At 63.1% G+C, this 19822-nt stretch overlaps 1 protein-coding gene across 12 annotated transcripts; it reads left to right on the forward strand.

Moving 5' to 3' along the window:
• The first annotated feature begins 152 nt into the window (after positions 1-152).
• On the forward strand, positions 153-17975 carry UBTF (upstream binding transcription factor). 12 transcript variants are annotated; one of them, XM_052785201.1, is made up of 22 exons: positions 153-171; positions 4488-4619; positions 7617-7792; positions 8083-8166; positions 8853-9008; positions 9790-9854; positions 10472-10601; positions 11069-11179; positions 11485-11618; positions 12068-12209; positions 12547-12588; positions 13380-13493; positions 13688-13843; positions 14337-14492; positions 14726-14836; positions 14926-15014; positions 15219-15408; positions 15682-15729; positions 15966-16034; positions 16458-16604; positions 16993-17112; positions 17542-17975. In XM_052785201.1, exons 2-22 carry the CDS (start codon positions 4562-4564, stop codon positions 17653-17655), a joined length of 2412 nt encoding a protein of 803 aa, XP_052641161.1. In that variant the 5' UTR covers positions 153-171; positions 4488-4561; the 3' UTR covers positions 17656-17975. The 12 variants fall into 12 exon arrangements, with proteins under 12 accessions (XP_052641161.1, XP_052641158.1, XP_052641157.1 ...); XM_052785198.1 differs by lacking the exon at positions 153-171 and adding an exon at positions 637-797; XM_052785197.1 differs by lacking the exon at positions 153-171 and adding an exon at positions 1199-1317.
• Positions 17976-19822: the final 1847 nt, after the last annotated feature.

The raw sequence follows: 19822 nt of genomic DNA on the forward strand, positions 1-19822 counted from the left end.
GGAGCGCGGCCCCGCCGCTCCCCGCCGTGTCGGAGGGGACCCACCGGGGCGGGAGGCGGCTCGGCTCGGCTTCCCCCCCCCCCTCCGCTTCCCCCCCCTTTTTCTTTTTTTTTTTTTCCTCTTTTTTTTTTTTTTTTTTTATGCAAACGCCGGGCGAGGATTGTTGCACATGTAAGGAGATTTTTTTTTTTTCCTCCTCTCTCCCTTTCCCCCCCCCACCCCCCCCCACCCCTCCTCTCCCTCCTCTCTCCTTCCTCCTCCTCCTCCTCCTCTTTTTCTTCTCGCCACAGTGTTGCAAAAGCAAAGAGCAATAAAAAACACGGCGGATAAGCGGCGGGAGCGCGGGGCGGCGGCGGCGGCGGCCGAGCCGGTGCCGCTTGGGGAGCGGCGGAGGCTGGCGGCGGACCCCGGCGCTCAGAGCCCGGCTGATTGGAAGAGAAAACGCAGCGCCATGGAGGCGGGGGAAAGCGCGATCGTCTCTGCGGGGACTGGAGCGCGTCCACGCCCGGGGCCAGCGCTGCAGAGCTGGCCGCCGTTCAACCGCCGCTTCCCCGCCCCGGCCCCGCCGAAACGAGCCCCGGCCCCGTCGAGCCCCGGCCCCCCAAAGCCGCGGGCCCGCAGGTACGTGCCTGCGCCGGGGGAGCGGAGCCGTGCCGTGCCGTGCCGCGCCGCCCGGGCTCGCCATTCGCCGCCGTGCCGCTCCGCCGGCGGGGCTGGAGGAGGAGGAGGCGCTTTGTTCCTCCCCGGGCTCCCGCTGCCGCCGCCGCCGCTGCTGCCGCCGCCGCGCACCGGGCTCGGTAAGGCGCTGCCGTTCCGCCGGGAAAAAGGGGGTTTTGTACCCGCCAAAGGGAGGAGGAGGAGGAGGAGGAGGAGGTGGGGGGGGGGGTAGGTTTGGGGATTTTTTTTTTTTTAAAAGATATTATTATTTTTTCCGGTTTTTGGGTTTGGTTTTTTTTTTTTTTGAAACAAAAACCAAAAAAAAAAAAAAAAGCTCGTTTTCGCGCAGGCCCCGCGGGCAGGAAGCCGCCGCCGGGGTTCACCCGCCCGCCCCGCTCCGGCCCGTTCCGCGCCGGCGGGGGGCACCGCGCTGGGGCTCGGGGCGGGGGGGAGCGCACGGCTCGGCGGCCTCGGTGTGCCCCCCCCCCCCCACCACCACACCACACCACCACCACCACCCTCCCTCCTTTCCCTTCCCTTCCCTCTCCTCCTCCTCGCTCCCTCCCTCCTTCCCGCTCGCCCTCCCTCCCTCCCCGGCTGCCGCAGCTGGATTTCGGGGGCAGGCTTCCAGCGCTGGGCGGTTGTTTTTCCCCAGCCCGGGTGAGTCCCGCGCCGCGGCGGGGAAGCTCGGCGCCGCGCTCCGGCGGGTGCGTGCCCGGGCTCGTCCGCTTCCCCCCCGGCCCCCCCCTCCGCGCTTTATTCCCCCCCTTATTCTCTTTTTATATATATTTTTTTTTCCCCCCCTTCTTTTTTTTTTTTTTCCGCCTTTCTTTCCAACCCCCCCCCCCTTTCCCCTTCTTTCTTCCTTTCTTCCCTCCGGACCGGGAGCGGGGCTCCAGCCCCCCGCTGGGTGGGTGGGTGTTTCTGGGCTCGAGGAGGGGTCGCGGAGGGGGGGGGAGGTTGGGAGGAGAGGAGGGGGCGGCGGTGGTGGGGAAAGGGAGGAGGGGGGGGGGTGTGGGGGGGAAGGATTGGGTAGGAGCCGCTCCCCGGGGGTCGGTGCGGGGAGGTCGCGCTGCCCTCGCCCGGCTCGCTGCAGCTGCCCGGCCGCCCCCAGCCGGGCATCCCCGCCCCCCCTTCCCCCTCCTCCTCCTCCTCCTTCTTCTTCTTCTTCCCCCAGCGGCTCCGGCGCGGGGCTGGGGCTGCGGCGGCTCGGCTAGAGCTCCCCCCCCCCTCCTCCTCCTCCTCCTTCCACCACCACCTCCTCCTCCTCCTTCTCTCCCTCTCCTCCTCCTCCCCCTTAGCAGCCCGGAGAGGTGGGTTTGTCTCGGCTTTATAACCGCGCCGGCTGCACGGGTGGAGGGGAAGGAGCGGCGGGCGGAGGCGGGCGCAGCCCGGCCATTGTGTGCCGCGGCGGAGAGCGGCCGCGCCGGCCGGTAACGATGGGGGGGGGGGGGGATGGCGGATGGGGAAGCCGCGGCGGGGGGGGAAAGCCACAGCGCATCGCATCGCTCCGGGGGGCCGGGGGAGCGGAGAGGGGCCGGGGGAGCGCTCCGCGCTCCCCCGGCCCCTCTCCGCTCCCCCGGCCCCCCGGACTCGCCTCCATTGTCTGCCCGGCTGTTGCGGGGGGGGGGGGTGGTGGCGGTGATGGTGTAGGGGAGGGAGGAGGCCGGGGGGGGGGGGAAGAGAGAGAGAGAGAGAGAGAGAAAGGCGGCGGAGCGCGGCTCGCTGGCGCCCGGGTGGGAACCGGGGGCGGGAGGGGGCCGGGGAGGCGCCGCCGGGGCCGCCCGCGCTCGGTCCCACCCGGTTCCTGCTGCCTGGCGGAGGAGGAGACTGGAGCTGGCCGGCGGCGCAGGGCATGTGCGGGCTCCCCGCCTCCGCCCGACGGCCCGGCCCCTTCCTCCCCCGCCTCCTCCTCCTCCTCCTCCTTCCTCCTCCTCCCCCCACCCCCAACAGGCGCGGGATCCGGTCCCCCCGTCCCCCCCCCCCACCCCCAGGGGATCCCGCAACCCCCCCCCCCCGGGGGGGGATCCCTCTGCGCGCGCAGCGCGATCGCCCCCGCCACGCCCCGCCATGATCCGATGGATCCCTCCCCCTGACACGATCCCGCCTTCCCCGCCACCCCCGGCTGCCCCCCCCCCCTCCACCCCCCCACGCGGGGCGATTCCCGGTCCCCACACACCTCCCCCCGGGGGGGGGGGGGCTGGGCTGATCCCACCCTGTGGGCTGATCCCACACCCCAGGGCAATCCCCAATGCCCCCCCCCCCGGGGGCTGGTGGGGTCTGCACACACACACAGCCCGGGGCAAACCCCCCCCCCCCCCCCAGGACTGATCCCCCCCCCGAGGTGGTCCCGGATCCACCTCCCCCCCCCAGGAGCCGATCTGACCCCCACAGCGATCCCCGTCCCCCCAGGGCCTGGTGGGGTCTGCACACCCCCCCAGTGTGATCCCTGATTCTCTTCCCCGGGGACTGATCCCACCCTGAGGTGATCTCCCTCCTTGGAGTGATCCCTGATCCCCCCCCAGGGCAATCCCTGGGCAATTCCCCCCTCCCAGGAGCTGATCATCCCCCCCCCCAGGGCAATCCTCGATCCCGCCTGGGGGGTCCTGCACCCCCCCAGGGTGGTTCCCCATGCCTCTGGAATCCAGCTCTCTCCTGGACCCCTCAGGGCCTGGATCCCCCCACCAGTGCCTGGCTCCTCCTGGAATCCCCCCCCCTGCAAGCCTGGATTCCCCCTGGGACCCCCCCCCCCCCAGGCCCAGCTCCCCTCCCTCAGGCCTGGGGCCTGCTCCCCCAGGGCCATCCTTCCTCCCCTGGGCCTGCAGCCTGTCCCCCCGGGGTGATCCCCCCACTTAGGCCTCTGGCCTTGCTCCCCCCCCCCCCCCCCCCGGGGATCCCCCCGCAGGCTGGCATCCTGCTGACCCCCCCGCACCCCCCCCCAAGCTCTGGGGTCCCACCACTGAGGCCTCTCGCCTGCAGGCCCCTGCCTCCCCCCAGGGTCATCCTTCCCCACGGAGCCATAAGATCCCTCCCCCTGGGATCTGGGGGGATCCTTCCCCTAGAGCCCTCCCGTTGAAATATTCCCCCCCCCCCAGCTTGTCCTCCCCCCCTCAGGAGAGCCCCGACCCCCCCAGGTGTGTGGAGGTCTTTCCCCAGAGCTCCCCAAATGGGCACCCCCCAAGCTGCCTTGGATCTGGGGGATCCCTCTCTCCGAGCATGCCCCCCCCCCCCCAGGAGGATCTCGCTGGATCTATGGTGTCCTTTCCTTTAAGACCCCCCTTTTGGGGGGGGAGCAAACCCCCCTTGGGAGATCCCTTGTAGTCCTCCCTGTTGCTCAGATCCCCCTGACCCTGGGTCTGTGGATCCCACCCACCCCACCTCAGGGAGACCCCCGAATCCTTCTCCCCTTGGATCTGTGGGGATCCCCCTCGGATCCTGCTGCCCCCCCCCCCCAACCTCAGGGACATCCCCCTGAACCCTTTTCCCGTGCCCACGCACCCCTTTTCTCCTCGCCCCACCAGGGTGGGGGTCATGCCACCATTCAGGATCCCCCCTCCTCAACACCCCCCCCAGGATCTCTGGGACCCCCCCATGCGCCCACCTTCTCCTCCCTTATTACCCCTACCCTGTACCCCTTCTCCAAGGCCTTCCCCCCCCGCCCCAAAACCTTGCAGGGCTGGGTGTGGGGGAGGATCCCAGCACCTCATTCATGGAGGCAGGGGGGGGGAAGGAATGGATACTTGGGTCAGGTTCCCCCACTCCCCATCAGGGGTTTGGGGGCCCACCCCGGCATGGGGGGGTGCCTAGCGGGGGTCTCCCTTTGCTTGCAGAGCCGAGCGGGAGTGATCTTGGGTAGCGCGCGAGGGAGCCGGCGGGGACCGTCCTGGGCGCAGGCAGGTGGAGGATGAACGGCGAAGCCGAGTGCCCTGCAGACTTGGAAATGACAGCTCCCAAAAACCAAGGTGAGTCGTCCCCCCCTTTACTGGGGGTCCCACGGGAATACTGCTGCCACATTTGGAAAAAAAACAAAAACAAAACAACCACCAAAAAAAAAAAAAACCCTACCAAAAAACCTCAGGGTGGCCCTTTTGTCCAAGGGATGGAGGAGCCGCTATCCCGACTGTGCCGGGGAGGTGGGGGGGAGCGGATTTGCCTCTCCCGATCCCGGCTCTGCCACGGGGGATCACGCACACGTGTGCGAGCGCGCGGATGCACGCGCCGGTGTGCCGGCAGCCCCTCCGGCCCCGGCGAAGGGCGGCCGCCGGCTCGCGGCGTCGGGGATGCTCTTTTTGGGTGGCTGGTGTTTTGGCTGGGGCCGGGGGGTGGGGGGGAGCTGGCACAAAGAGGTGCTGCCTTTGCCGTTCACATCTGGGCTGCATTAAAAGCCGAGCCGTTACCTTGGGCCTCCGGCTTCCAGACCCCGAGATGACATCAGAGGTTCAGCTTTTATTGGAAAAGGGGGAGGAAAACAAGAAAAAAGGGACATTTTATTTGGGGCAGCCTGCCTGGGCAGCGGGGCTTTGCTAACCCACCACCTGAAAACTCCTGGGGTTCCCCCCAAACCCTGGGGACCACGGTCCAGCCCCTCTCGCCCTCCTGGTACCCCCGTCTTTTCTCCCTTGCCGCAGTCGGTTTGTTGCCCCGAGCGAACCCGGCTGGAGCACGTGTCCTTCGCCGGGTCTTTAGATGGATTTAATTACACCGGGGCAGCTTTCCTAATATAGACCCGGCCCGGCCGATGCCAGGAGAGCCGGGGATAAATCGGTCCCCGGGCACAGACAACCCCATTCATCTTGGCGGGTGAACTCCGCAATTCGGCATTTTTTGGCAAACCCCAGCTGGAGGGAACGGGCATGGAGGGGTAGGGGGCTGAGTGTGGGGTTCCCGTTGTCCCCACCCCGCTGCCGGCAAGGGTTTTGGGGAGGTTTCATACATATTCCTGTGGGCTGTGGTTATTTTGGCCGTCTGCCAGCTGGGGGGGTCATGCAGGGCCAAAAGTCTCGAGGCATGCCTGCGTTGGAGGGGGGAAACTGAGGCACGGGGCTTGTTGATGGGGGCAAGTTTGGGGGGTCTCATCCCCTTCTCCCTACCCACTTGATTTTTATGGCCATGCTGCTTTCGGTTATTTTTCCTGATTTCTGCAAGTAAAGTCAGCACCAACTTCATGGCCCGATTCTGTGTCGTTGGTCCTTGCCGGGGGGAGGTCTGGAAAGTGGATGGGAAAAACAGGAAGACAAAAATTTTGGGCTCGGTGCCCCCCCAGCTCTGATCCCCCGCTGAGGCACTGTGGGGATTGGGGGTTTCCTGTCTCTTTTCTCCCTTCGTGATGTTTCGGGGCTCTGAAGTTGGGAGCGTGGAGACACATCCCAAGCTGTTGGGCTCCCTGCTTTATGGGGGGGGGCCTCTTTCCACTTCCCCCACCGCAATTAATCCCTAACGGACCTGATGAAGTAACTACGGAGACAGGCTGGATCCCAAACTGTTCTGCCTCAACCCCCTAACCTTACAGGTCCAGGAGGTGAAATGGGGTGGGGGGGACAGGTCCTGGCTGCGCTCCCCCTGCCCGGCTGCGGGTCTCACGTGTCCTTTAACATCCCTCGCTGGGATTTGGGGTTATGGGGGTGGGTTTGCCCTTCACCGGACTGGTGCGGAGGCAGGAGGCAGAGATGGTGTTTCCGTGTGTATTGAGTTTGAGCAGAGGGAGAGCCGCAGCCGGGTATTTCTGGGAGCTTGTTTTCATTCCTGGGGACGGAGGGCGAGAGATGCTTCCCTCAAATCCGTGAACGGCTGTGCTCTTCCCTGTCTCGCCGGGAGGCTCTGTGTCCCTTAGACAGCTCCGAACGCCCAGTCTTCGCCCGGCAGTGATGTGGGGCAGGGGATGCCATGGAGAGCCAGTTCCCATGCCCGGGGAGGCCCTTGGGCTCGGCTGCCCGTCCCGGGCTGAAGCAGATAGGGCTGCGTGGGCTTGCGGCTTGGGGCTCTGCTCCTCCTCCAGCCCGTCCCTGGGGACCTCTCTTTCCGCTCCCAGGGCCCACTGCTTTTTCCCCAGGGCCACCCATCTTTGCAGAGCACCCAGGGCTCCTCTCCCAGCTGGTGTGGCAGCTCGGAGCAGAGAGCCCGGCAGAGGAATTGCCCTGGTGACGAAGCAGTCCCAAAGTTGGTGCTGGATGGGGCATTTGGTGCTGGGATATCCTGCCTGCTGCCTGTCCCGACACGGGGCTGCTGCCCTTCCCGGCCTCCCGGTTGCTCCAGGCTCCCCGGCTTTGCCATGTGCCTATCCTGTCATCCCAGCAGCTTGTCTGTACGGGAGCTGGGGACGCTCCTCCCAGCAGCTCGGGGGATGTTGGGGTGGCATAACCATCACCCCTGCACCATCAGGGACCATGCTGCAAAACAGGGGGGCTGTGCCGGGCTCTGCCCCTTCTCTGCTTTGTGGTCTCTGAGCTTTGACCTTGGCAGAGGTCACCATGGAGCTAGGTCCCCAGGTAATGGCAAGGCTCTCCGAGTTGAAGGAAAAGCAGTGCTGGGGGGTTTCCCATTGCTCCGGACACAACTTTTTCACTTAGAAAGTGCGTTTCCCTGTTTCCTCCTTGGCTGGAGAGCACGTCGTTCCTGTCTCACTCCGCAAGGCTTCACTCCCGTGCGTAGAAAATAGCCCTCTGCTCCCGCGTGGCAGAGCCATCGCCTTATCTGATAGTGTACAGGGATGAGCGAGTCTCTCTGGTTTGCACCGAGTGGATTTTCTAGCTTTGCCCAGATTGTTTTGGCCCGTAGAAAGTTGCTCGAGGGTGATGGAAACAGCCACATCCCTTTGATCTTTAATCTCGAGAGGCAGCATGTGGAGATTACGTGTCCCGGCGTGTGGGCCGGAGCTGCACGCCGGGAGCTGTAGTCCCCGTGTCCTGCCGGGAAGGCTGCCTGCCCGTCGCTGCTGCTAAGCCTGTTTCTTTGCTGCTCAGACCGCTGGTCTCAGGAGGACATGCTGACTCTGCTGGAGTGCATGAAGAATAACCTGCCCTCTAACGACGGGAGCAAGTTCAAAACCACCGAGTCCCACCTGGATTGGGAGAAAGTGGCTTTCAAGGACTTCTCGGGGGAGATGTGCAAGATGAAGTGGATGGAGATTTCTAACGAGGTAACCAACAGCCACACGAGGCTCGGAGGGGTCTCCGCGAGAGGGACTGAGCATCCCAGTGACCTCCCAGGGCTGTTTGAATCGCTCAAGTTCAGCGCCTGGAGTCCTCGGCCCTTAGTGCCGATACCATCCCACTGCCGTCGGCATCGCAAACCCCTCGGAGGCACTGGGACGGGTCGTTTGCGCGGTGGCATTACGAAACCCTGTGGGTTTATGCCCTGCCGAGCGGGTATCTGCCCTGTCCCCCACGCGCAGCCTGTTCACGTTTGTGGCCCTTCATTACCCCGCAGGTGAGGAAGTTTCGGACCCTCACGGAGCTCATTATGGATGCTGAAGAGCACGTGAAGAATCCTTACAAGGGCAAAAAGCTCAAGGTATCAGACAGGAATTGGGGTCAGTCCCTAAAGGGGAACCTCTCCCTTCCTTGGGATGGGGGGCTGTCACCCATGTGGCACCCCAGACCCATGTGGCTCTACCACCAGAGCCCCTGCAGGCACCTCACCACCCGTAATCCCTGCAGCCGGCTGCCCAAGGCTCCGGAGGCCACAGGCTCTGGGTCCAGGCCAAGTCCAGGGTACATTTAATATGGTTGGCTGTATTGCTGGCAGCCTGCATCCAAGTTTAGCACCAGGGGGGCCGGGAAGCTGCCATCCTATTCCTGGCCTGCCGGGTCGGGTGGGGTGCTGCTTTCAGCCAGGCGGCCCCAGGGCAGCCGATGCTTTACCACCAGCCATCCCCAGGAGGTGGGTCCCGTCCCTTCCTCCTGCCTCAGTTTCCCCTCTTGCAGCACAACTCCTCTGTGCCAGCGGCTCTGAATGGCTGGAGGCTGCTCCTGAAATATCCAGCCCTGGGATATTGTAGTTCCTGGGGAAGGCAGCCCTTGTTCCCAGCGTTTCCCCCCCCCTTGCCTGCAAAGCCGGGGTGTTCCCATGTCAGGGAGCTGGATGACCAGCGGAACTGGATGGAGGCAGGTCTCCCCCAGTACTGGTGGGAGCTGGGAGCCGGCGGGCTTTGGCTGTGGTCTCTGCATTCAGTGTCTGCCGCTCTGCTGTCTCCCCAGAAACACCCTGACTTCCCCAAGAAGCCCCTGACTCCCTATTTCCGCTTCTTCATGGAGAAGCGGGCCAAATATGCCAAGCTTCACCCTGAAATGAGCAACCTGGATCTCACGAAGATCCTGTCCAAGAAATACAAGGAGCTTCCCGAGAAGAAAAAGGTACGAGGGGGAGTCAGCAAGCCCCTTCCCACTTGTGTGCCTCTGCGTGCTGGGCTCTGCCTGCCCAGCTCTCCCAGTAAAACCAGCAGAACCCAGCCTCTACCTGGTGGGGGTTTAACCTGGCTCTCGATGGGAGAAAACCCGTGTGCTTGTTTAGTCCTGTCAGACCAGTAAGACTTCCTTTCCTTTTCCTGTCCTGGTTCCCAGGATCTGTGGGGTGGAGGCTGGCTGGGCCCGTCCGTTGGTCCGTCTCTTCCAGACAGACCTGGATGGTGACTTTGCTGTTGGGTGGATCTGTATTTAACGCTGGGGTTAAATCACACGCCCCACTGTGGCCGCCCTGTCTGAGCGAGGGATGGAGGGTCAGGCTCTGCTCCAAGCCATGGCAGATGCTGGGAGGAGAGCTGCCCATCTCACCTCCAGCTCTGGAGGTGGCCTTGGGCTTGGCCAGAGCCCGGGCAGGTGTTTTAGGTGCCCCAACTCTCAGTCTGGGTGGATTTGCCACCAGCAGGAAAAGTCCAGGGCACAAGGTACTGCTGTGCCCTCTTGCCCAGGGCTGCTCGGGTGCAGGGAGAGGGGGGAGATGCTGCTTCTGAATCCCTGGGCAGGCTGGAAACGCTCAGCTGGGAGCTGCAGGACCAGTCTGATGGGCTGGAGAGCCCTCGAGTCCCTTTGGGGGTGGTGGGGTGCCCAGCCAGCAGGGTTGACAGGGATGTATCTGGCTGCCCGTTCCCTGGTGCTGGCATCCCTCTCCACCTCCCTGGTGGCTTTGTGTCCCCAGATGAAATACATCCAGGACTTCCAGCGAGAGAAGCAGGAGTTTGAGAGGAACCTGGCGAGGTTCAGGTGAGCGGGCAGCCCCCCCGCGTTTCCCCGGGCCCCTCCAGGCAGACTCAGTCTCCCCTCCTGCGTGTAGCTCACGGAGGAAGCCCTGATGGGCGTTGCAGCTTGAAGGCAGAAGGGAAGGGGGGATGCTGAGAAAAAGAGCAAGGAAAAGGTATCTGAGAGCAGCCCTCCAGCTGGGAGTCTGGGTGAGGGGGAGAGAGCAGAGGACTAGCCACGCTCTGGGGGTTAGGGTCTGCAAGGGGAGGACAAGAGCCCTGCCACTGCACTGTTAAAAGCTGAAGCGACCACCCCATTGCCCCCAGATCTTCCTTTTGAACCTGGTCACTGCGACCCAGGTGGATCCTGGCGTTCCCAATGACCTGCTGCTGCTCCAGGGATGCAGCCCAGCCTGGCGCATTAAAGGGGACGCTTGTAGCTGATGCTCCCCCAGGAGGGGCAGACCTGAATCTCTCCTAAAACCCTCCTACTCTTTCTGGGGACACCCCCCAGTATCTGAGCCCATGGAGGCTCAGCCCTGTAGCGACGGTTACCCCTTAGCGGGGAGGTTTAGGGGGTGCTCTCCTTCCACCTGCAACCTCCGTAATGCTCTCCCTTCCCCGCCTCCCTGCCGGGTAAAGGGAAGATCACCCGGATCTCATCCAGAACGCCAAGAAATCTGACGTCCCTGAAAAACCCAAGACCCCCCAGCAACTGTGGTACAACCACGAGAAGAAGATCTACTTGAAAGTGCGTCCAGATGTGAGTACGGTGGGTGGGAGTGCGTGTGAGTGTGAGTGTTGAGGGGTCCTGTACCCCGCTGCTGGGGGGAGAGGAGGGGGAAATGAGAGAAGCATTTTAGGGGGGGGACGGGATGGAAGACATCGCTAGAAGCTCCCAGCAGTCTGGATGGAGGTAAGAAGGGGCTCTGCACATCTGGAAGAGGCTCAGGGGCACAGACCCCACTTTTTGCCTGCAGTTGAAGGGGTGACCACAGTCTTGAGTCAGGGCAGGAAAGATTTCCAGCACAGACATCCACCTCTGGCCATGCCCCACACTCGCACGCACCCCCTTCCCTGGCCATGAGCTCGGCTCACAGCCATCCCACGGCCCCAGCTGGGTGCCGCTGGGACAAGATGGCGGGCCACACTATTTTTGCCTTTTTAAATTTTTTTTTTTTCCCTCTTCTTTTTTTGGATTTTACCCCTCTGCCCTCACCTCTGGCTTTGGGTTTTCAGGCCACCACGAAGGAGGTGAAAGAGTCGCTGGGCAAGCAGTGGTCTCAACTCTCGGATAAAAAGAGGCTGAAATGGATTCATAAGGCCCTGGAACAGCGGAAGGAGTATGAGGTAGGGAGCAGCCTCACCCATTCCCCTCCACACTCGTCCCTACGTTCACTCTGAGCCACTCTGCCTCCCGGCTGCAGCCGCCGGCAGCTAGCCAGCCTCACCCGATAGCCAGCGTGGGGGTTCAGCCAGATCCCTGCAGGTCCCTAGTGAGTCTGAGCCCTGCCTCCTCCAGTGATGCTTGGGGAAGGGAGAAGTACCCCTGGGGATATGATTAGGGCAATGGTTGGCTTCTCTTTCCTCCTCCTCCGGCCCCCAGCCAGGCGGGGATTGGAGCCCCTCTCCTGATTGCTCTCCGTCCTTTGCAGGAGATCATGCGTGACTACATCCAGAAGCACCCCGAGCTGAACATCAGCGAGGAGGGCATCACCCGCTCCACCCTCACCAAGGCTGAGCGCCAGCTCAAGGACAAGTTTGATGGACGACCCACAAAGCCACCTCCGTGAGTCCTGTCCCTCCCCGTCTGGGTGCGAGAGAGGTGTCCGTCTCTGAGCTATCACTTCAGGCTCTTGGCCAACTTGGGTGGACGCTGGTTCTTGCTAACGAGGAAACTGGGCCTCTGCCTGGCTTTGAGAGCCCCAGTCATTTCTGGGACCATGGGCATGGGCTGTCAATGACCCCATTAAACTGGTCCTTAAATATACATTAAATATACATTTGCAGAGAATCTGAGCGAGGTTTATGGTGATGCTGCGTGCTCCGGGTTAGGGGGTAATCCAACCCCTAGCTTCCCTAAAACGCAGACACCTCTGGCACAGCGCTTCACTGCCCGGTGCAGCCCAGAGGGCAGCTGGGGGGTCTTGTGGGGGCTCTTAGCACCCAGCCAGCTCCGCAGAGGGGACATGAGCGGGGCAGGTTGTCCCTAATGCTGGGTCCCTCCGTCGGTTGCAGGAATAGCTACTCCCTGTACTGTGCAGAGCTGATGGCCAACATGAAAGACGTGCCCAGCACCGAGCGGATGGTGCTGTGCAGCCAGCAGTGGAAACTGCTCTCCCAGAAGGAAAAGGACGCGTACCACAAAAAGTGTGATCAGGTGGGTGGCCGAGGATGGACAGACGGGTGGACAGGCAGGTTGGCAGCAGTGCTATGGGGAGGGAGGAGTAGGATGGGAGAGCTTGGGCTACAAGTCTCGCTGGAAATGAGCCCCTCACCCTTCCTCAGTGCCTGTTCTTGTCTTGACCACCGATTTCCCCTGAGGTCCTCGATCACCTCTCTTGGTCCTCTGTCTCCCCATCCATGAGCGTGGGACCAGCAGATGGTCCGGGTGGAGGATGCTGTTGCAGAGGGGGCTGAGGCTGGGTTGAGGACTGCACAAGGCAGGGATGGGGCAGGGGAACTTTGTGTAACCACAAGTCTCCATCTTCCTCCAGAAAAAGAAAGACTACGAGATTGAGCTCCTCCGCTTCCTGGAGGTAAGTGATGTGGGGGTGCCTCGGCCATTGGGTGCTGGAGACCCCGAATGCAGGGAGGGAGCCCTGGCCAGGGGCTGAGATGGGTTAAACGAGGGCTGCACTGATGCTGCCCTCTCCTGCTCCCCCTAAAACGTGGCTGGAACCAGCCATGGGTGCTGTGCAGAGGCGTTTGCACATATTCTTGACCCTTCCCCAGCTGCCCTAATGCCTGACCCAGTGTCTTCGAGTTGGGCAGTGGGAGGTGGGGACGGGCCCCCCCAGTCCAGAGGGGAAGCCGGGGGTGAGCGGAGGGCTGGTACTGGAGGTGGGGTTGCCATCAGCAGCTGCGGCTGTGCAGGCAGCAGCGAGTCTCTCGCTTCCTTCCCTTGGACGGGGTGTAGGCGGGGGGAGCCGCACCGAAGCCGTCCCAGCACCGTGCTCGGCGGCCGGGCGGACGTGACGCGGCCCCGGCTGCGTCTGCAAGGGCAGGGAGTGGAAAACCCAGGGGTGCGCCCGGATCTGGGCACCTGCCTGCCCTGCCTTTGCGGAGAGGAAGCAGACGAGACTGAGCCGGGGAGGGGACAGAGCTGGGGAAGAGGGACGTTGCCTGGCACGGGGGGTGACACAGGCATGGGGACCCCCAGGCTGCACACCTAGGCTTGCAGTACCTGATGGTCCTGGCTGGGGTGGCTTTTGGATCAGGACAACTGAGTGCATTAGCTCCCCCTCCCCAGTGTCCCTATTCCCTGGTTGCATCAAATCCTCGCTAGCGTCGGGCCATCTAACCGTGTCTCTCCTCCTGTGCCACCCAGAGCCTGCCCGAGGAGGAGCAGCAGCGGGTGCTAGGCGAGGAGAAGATGCTGGGCAGCAACCGGAAAGGGGCGACGAGTCCTGCATCCAAAAAGTCCTCACCAGAGACCGGCAAGGTGAGAGCGGCAACTGGAGAGATGGGGCAGCACGTGCCAGAGACATGGGATGGGGTTGCTGGCATCTCAGGGTGCTTTGAGGGCTTCATTTCTTGGTTCTTTCACCATGTTTTTCCTGGGGTTGGAGGCTACCAGTGTCAGGCAGGTCCCTCTGTTGGCTCACCCCCACCCACGGCCCCGTGTCCTTCCCACAGGCCAGCTCAGAGAAGCCCAAACGACCCATCTCCGCCATGTTCATCTTCTCGGAGGAGAAGCGGAAGCAGCTGCAGGAGGAGCGGCCGGAGCTGTCGGAGAGCGAGCTGACCCGGCTCCTGGCCCGCATGTGGAATGACCTCTCCGAGAAGAAGAAGGTTGGTATTCCCCGACCCTTCTCCTCCATCCCCGTCTCTGCTGCTCCATTGGGCATCTGTGGGAGTCCGGGGACGCTCCCTGTTTTTTTCTTGTTGCAAGGGGCTTTGCTCGCCCCCGGGCACCGCAGCTGGGGAATGATTGTCCCCAGGAGCATCACAGCTCCAGCGAGCCATCACCCAGGCACTGGTGTTGGCACCGATGGGTGCCGCCGGCTGTTCTCTCTCCCTCTCGTGACCTGGTGGGTCAAAATCCAGCAGCTTAAGAAACCTTGGAGGGTCCTTGACCCTCAATTTAAAGGCTTGCTGGTTTCCCAGGTGGGGAGAAATCCTGAGACGTGGGTGTGTGTGGTGGGGGGCTGCTGCAGCTACTGTGGGGACAGCACTGGGGGAAGCTGCAGTGTCTTGCTGCCTGCCCTCCCGGTGCTTGGTGGCTGGGGGCTTATGCCCGGGTGGCCGTGCTGCCCCTTCACCCCTGCCGTGCACCCCTGCGCAGGCCAAGTACAAAGCGCGGGAGGCAGCAATGAAGGCACAGTCGGAGAAGAAGCACGGCTCAGATAAAGAAGAGCGTGGGAAGCTGCCCGAGTCTCCCAAGACAGCCGAGGAGATCTGGCAACAGAGCGTCATCGGAGACTATCTGGCTCGTTTCAAGGTGAGGAGTGGGCCGGGAAAGAAGCTGGAAGTGGGATCATCACTCCCACCAGCAGGAATTGCCTTGCACCTTCTCCCCTGCTTTCACACCCGAGGCAATGGGTTGGGGCTGGGAGCCATGGGGGGGACAGGGGTCACAGCAAGGAGTGGGTACCCCACGGTCTGTGGCAGAGCCAGTGGTAGCACCCCAGCGTTCTGGGTACATCTAATGTGGTGGTGGGGTCTGTGCCACAGAACGACCGGGGGAAGGCGCTGAAGGCCATGGAGGCCACTTGGAACAACATGGAGAAGAAGGAGAAGCTGATGTGGATCAAGAAAGCGGCGGAGGATCAGAAGCGATACGAGGTGGGTCCCTGTTCCTTCCTGCCCCCCACCATGCCCCTGCAGCTGGCACTGCCCATGTTTCCCTGACACGTCTTTCTCCTCTGGCTCAGAGGGAGCTGAGCGAGATGCGGGCCCCTCCGTGCTCCACCAACTCCGCCAAGAAAATGAAGTTCCAGGGAGAGCCGAAGAAACCCCCCATGTGAGTACCTGGGGTCTGGGGTCTGAAAAGTTGGATCTGGCTGGGCAAGTGGGCTAGTGCAAAAGAGCCTGGAGCAGCCCCGGGGTGGAGGGAGTGTGGGCTGGACCATGGTGGGGATGGATGGTGGTTAGTGTGGGCTGCTTGTGGACGCCTCAGTTCTCCGTGCATGCCATCTGATCTGGTCTCTGCGCTCCCCCCTTGCAGGAACGGTTACCAGAAATTCTCCCAGGAGCTGCTGTCAAACGGGGAGCTGAACCACCTCCCGCTGAAGGAGCGGATGGTGGAGATCGGCAGCCGCTGGCAGCGCATCTCCCAGGGCCAGAAGGACCACTACAAAAAGCTGGCGGAGGAGCAGCAGAAACAGTACAAGGTGCACCTCGACATCTGGCTCAAGGTGAGGGCTGAGCCCCGATGCCTGGTGGGGGGGCACTGAGGGGCTCTGGGGTCGGTTGTTGTTGGGGATGCTTGGTGTGGTCTCTGCTCACAGCCTTCCTCTGGGAACCACCATCTCCAGACCCTTTTTTTGGCATTTTACAACTTAAAGGACCTTTAAGAAAATATATGTAGGGAGGGAGTGCCCCGTGCTAGAGTCCTTCCCCACACTGTCCCCTACTCCATGCCTTGCCTAGCCCTCCCTGTGCCCTGACTGTTGTCTCTGTCTCCGCAGAGCCTCTCGCCCCAGGAGCGGGCTGCCTACAAAGAACACACTTCCAACGTGAGTATCCACCCGGCACCGCCGTGGAGGGGGACCTGGGGGCTTGGGGCTGGGCTGGGATCAGCCCTGGGTGAGGTTGGGATGTGCGGAAGGTGAGCTGAGCTCAGGACAGCCCCTCAAAGGGATTCATCCCTGTAGCAGCTTGGCAGTGGGATTTTCTCCGTGCCGCGCACTGGGAAGGAGCTGAGCTCAAGCCTTGCAGCTCTAAATGGTTTTGCTTTGTTCCCCCCCTGCAGAAACGCAAGAGCATAGGGAAGATCCGGGGTCCCAACCCCAAGATGAAGCCAACGATGCAGTCCAAGTCGGTGAGTGCGTGATGGCCGTGCTGCGCACTGGGGATACCCAGCACCCTCCTTCCTGGGGAGGGCATCCCGGGGGGGACCCAGACCTCTTATTTGAGGCATCCCAGGTGCTTTCTGCTGCCTGCCCATTCCTTGAGGCAATAAACCAAGGGCCCTCCCCAAATCTGTGCTCAAAACCCACCCAGGTCTGATTTTGCCCCCCTGCAGTCTACGACATTCCTTTGCACCCACTCTGGGAGCCTTTTTGGGGCCGTTTGTAACATAAATGGGGAAAAGGCTTCTGCACAAGGTGTGGGGTAGGAGCCACCTGATCCTGCTCGGTGGATGGAGGAACCCAAAGGCTGATGGCCAAGGATGGGGTGGTGCACCCACGGGTGCTGGTTTCCCGGAGCACCCGCCTGCGACCAGCCCCCTCCCGCCCCGCAGGAGTCAGAGGACGATGACGAGGAGGAAGAGGAGGAAGAAGACGATGATGAAGATGAGGATGACGACGACGACAACGGTGACTCGTCAGAGGAAGGCGGCGACTCCTCGGAGTCCAGCAGCGAGGAGGAGAGCGAAGATGGGGATGAGGTGAGGCTGCGGTGCGTGCCCTGGGGAGGGCGGCGGGGCCGTCCCGGGCCCCGCTCCGCTCCCGTACCGCTCGCTCTGCCCCCCCTCCCCGCCCTCACCCACCTCGGGGGCTGGGGGGCATCCGCACCCGGGCTCAGATAGGACCGTGGCGGAAGAGCTCCCGGGAAGCGGGGGGACACGGGGAGGCGAAGGGGAACGGGATATCCCCCCCGCCCCAACCCGCCCGGCATCCCCGGGGAGGGTGCGAGGAGCAGCCGCGGGGCGTAGTTAGGAGCAGCCTCGGGACGTAGAGGTGCGGGTTGTGCAGAGCCCCCAGTGAGCAGAGAAAAATCTCCTGTCTTTTTCCTGGTGGAGATACTGAGTCTGGTCTCGGCTCCGTTTGCGCCAGTGTGAATGCCGAGTAAGTCACCAGAGTCAAAGTTTTACACCGGTGCAACTGAAATCAGACTATGCTGGATGGCGCTGGGGCCAGAAACCGTGTCCGTGCCTTGTGCTCGCCACCGGACAGGTGAGGTGTTTCGACCCCCTCGTTGGTCTCAGCTCACGCCTCTTCCTTCCCTGGCTTTAGAGGGGGGAAACTGAGGCACGAGGCGGGTCGGGTACCCTACCTCGGATCGTGTAGCGAGGCAGTGGCAGAGGTGAGGGTAGGACCCCCGCGCGCTGCTCCGGCACGCTCCCCGCCCCGGCAACCCCTGAGCTGAGCCCTTGCAAACTCACTCCTGCCCCACCTCCCTCCTCCATCCCCCTCCACCCTGGGGTGGCAGCGGTGGGAGGGATGGGGTTGCAAACCCCCCTTCTGTGGGGAATCCCCCCCCCCGTGCCGCAGCAGGGAGGGCGAGCAGGGGACAAGGGGGAGATGATGGACGGCAGCCGGGGCCCCCAGCCCTGCCGCTAACCCCCCACTCCTCTCTGCCATCCCCCCCCTCCGCCTCCCCAGAACGACGAGGATGACGAGGACGAGGATGATGAGGATGAGGACGACAACGACTCGGAGGGCAGCAGCAGTTCCTCCTCCTCCTCGGGGGACTCCTCCGACTCCGACTCCAACTGATCCGGCCAAGCTCTTAGTAACGTCGTTTGGTTTCTCGGTTTTGGTCCCAAATCCCCCTCCTAGCCCCCCAAAAACCCTTCTTCCTCTTCTTCCTGCCCCTCCCGGTGAGCCACAGCCCCCCATGGGACCCCCCCAACCCGGGGAGCGGGGGCCGGAGGGACCCCTCCGCCGAGCTCACACTACGGAGGGGGAGCCGGGGGCCGCTCCCCCCCTGGGCCGGGGGGAGAGAAGGGGGCGAGCCCCCCTGTCCCTCCCGCCCCCTCTTTACTCTCCCCTTACCAAGGGAGGGGAAGCGATTTTTTTTTTTTTTTTTTTTTTTTTTGGAGGGTCGCCCTGTCCTTGCCCCCTTCATACCCTCGCTACCAGCTCCAGACTTTATAGAAAGAAAACAAAAACACACAGAAAAAAAAAAAAACCCAACTCCCCCCCCCCCTTTTTTTTTATTAAAAACCCCCACAAATGGAAAAAAAAAAACAAAACCCACCCCCCCCGCGCAGACCCTCCCGTCCTGCCCCAGGCAGCGGGCGCGGAGCATGAGCCGAGTTGCTCAGGACTCAGCCGTTGGGACAATATCTCTTCCTCCACCCCCCTGCTCTCTGCGCACCCCCCCTGGCGTCTCGGGGGGAGGGGGTCCCCCCAAACCCCCCCCCCTCCACCTTGTACAGTCTGGAAGCTGCACCGGGAGCTCACCGGGACCTCCGCATCCACGGCACTTGGGAGCGCCGGCCACGGACCGTGACCACCCGGCGTGTCCCCATTTTGGGGGGGGGGATGTGGATGGATGGATTTGGGGGGGGGGGATGCGTGCGTGTGTGTGCGAGCGTGTGTGCCGGGGTGGGGGGCACCCGGGGCCGTGGCACGTGTGGCTCCCCCCCCCCGCCTCCTCGGGGTCCTGGCTGCTCAGTGTGACCAACGGGGGGGGGTGTCGGCATGGGGGTGCTGCCGGACTGTCCCTCTGTGTTGTCGGTGGTTGTTGTGCCGTTGTATTTTATTTTATTCTTTTTTTTTTTTTTCCTTTTTATAAAACAAGAAAGATCCATCTTTTATTTTTTCTTCCCCCCCCCCCCTTCCCCCCCATTTTCCCCTCCATTTTCGGTGAAGCTGCTCCTCTCCCTTCACCCCAGATCCCCAGGGGACCAGTGTTCCCCTCATCCCAGTTGCCCCAGTTACCCCTAGTTTGCCCCCCCCACACCCCCGGGGGCTCTTGCCCCGCCCCCCCCCCGGCCATGCTGTAAATATTGGTGCGGTTTGGGTTTATTTTTGGGGGGTCGATGCCCCCCTCCCCGGGAGGGGGATGGGGCCGCGGGGACTGGGGGGGGTGGGGGGCCTGGCAGCGCCTGTCTGGGCTCCCCCCCCCCTTTTTTTTAAGCAGACACGAGCACCAGCAATCCCCCGGCACCTCCCTGCAGGGTTCTCATCCCCCCCCCCCCCCCAACCACCTGGTGTGATTAGGGGGACCCCCCCACCAGACCCCCACTCTCTGGGGAGTGGGGGGGGGGCACAAAGTTTGTCCCTTCTGGTCCACCCCCCCACCCCATCCTGTCCCCGGAGAGGAGCTGGGCTGGGGGACAGGATTTGGGGGTCCCAGGGAAGGGGGTGGGGGGCACCTGCCCCCCCCCCCTCGGGCTGGGGAGGGCAGGCTGGGGGGGCTTTTTCTCTCGTGTGCTTTAACTTAGGCATTTTTCTCTTTGCCCAAATCTCAGCTCAGTGGGTGGCTGGGGGGGACGACAATGGGGGGGGGGGTCAAGCTGCAGGTTTGGGGTTTTCTGGCTGCAAGGGGAGTGCCCTACCCCCCCCCAGCCACAGCCCCCCCAGGTTTGCTGCTCTCAGCACCCCAAATCCATCCCCTCCTAAAGACCTTGAGTCACCCCGAAACACAACCAGGGACCCCCTCAATGCTGGGGGGGGGGGGCGACACCCCCTGTCACAGTCTCTCGCCTCAAATTGGGCTGAAATACCACCATTTGGGGGAAATTGACCCCAACCCCAGGGTGGGGGGGGGTGAACCCGGCTGCCCCCGCACGGACAATCCCCCCGCGTCCCCCCTGGGACCGGGGTCCCCCAAGAGAACCCGGCCGGTGTGTGTGTCTCCCCCCCCCCCCCCCATGTCCGTCTGTCTGTCCCTCTGTGTTCTTCTCTCCCCCCCCATCCCCCAACGCCTCCATTT

Source organism: Harpia harpyja, chromosome 4 (assembly GCF_026419915.1).
Source record: "Harpia harpyja isolate bHarHar1 chromosome 4, bHarHar1 primary haplotype, whole genome shotgun sequence".
NCBI lineage: Eukaryota > Metazoa > Chordata > Aves > Accipitriformes > Accipitridae > Harpia > Harpia harpyja.

Coding starts and splice junctions, on each gene's coding strand:
- UBTF (XM_052785201.1), top strand. CDS start 4,562: ATGAACGGCGAAGCCGAGTGCCCTGCAGACTTGGAAATGACAGCTCCC. Junction 4,620..7,616: donor GACAGCTCCCAAAAACCAAG/GTGAGTCGTCCC, acceptor TTTGCTGCTCAG/ACCGCTGGTCTCAGGAGGAC. Junction 11,180..11,484: donor AACAGCGGAAGGAGTATGAG/GTAGGGAGCAGC, acceptor CGTCCTTTGCAG/GAGATCATGCGTGACTACAT.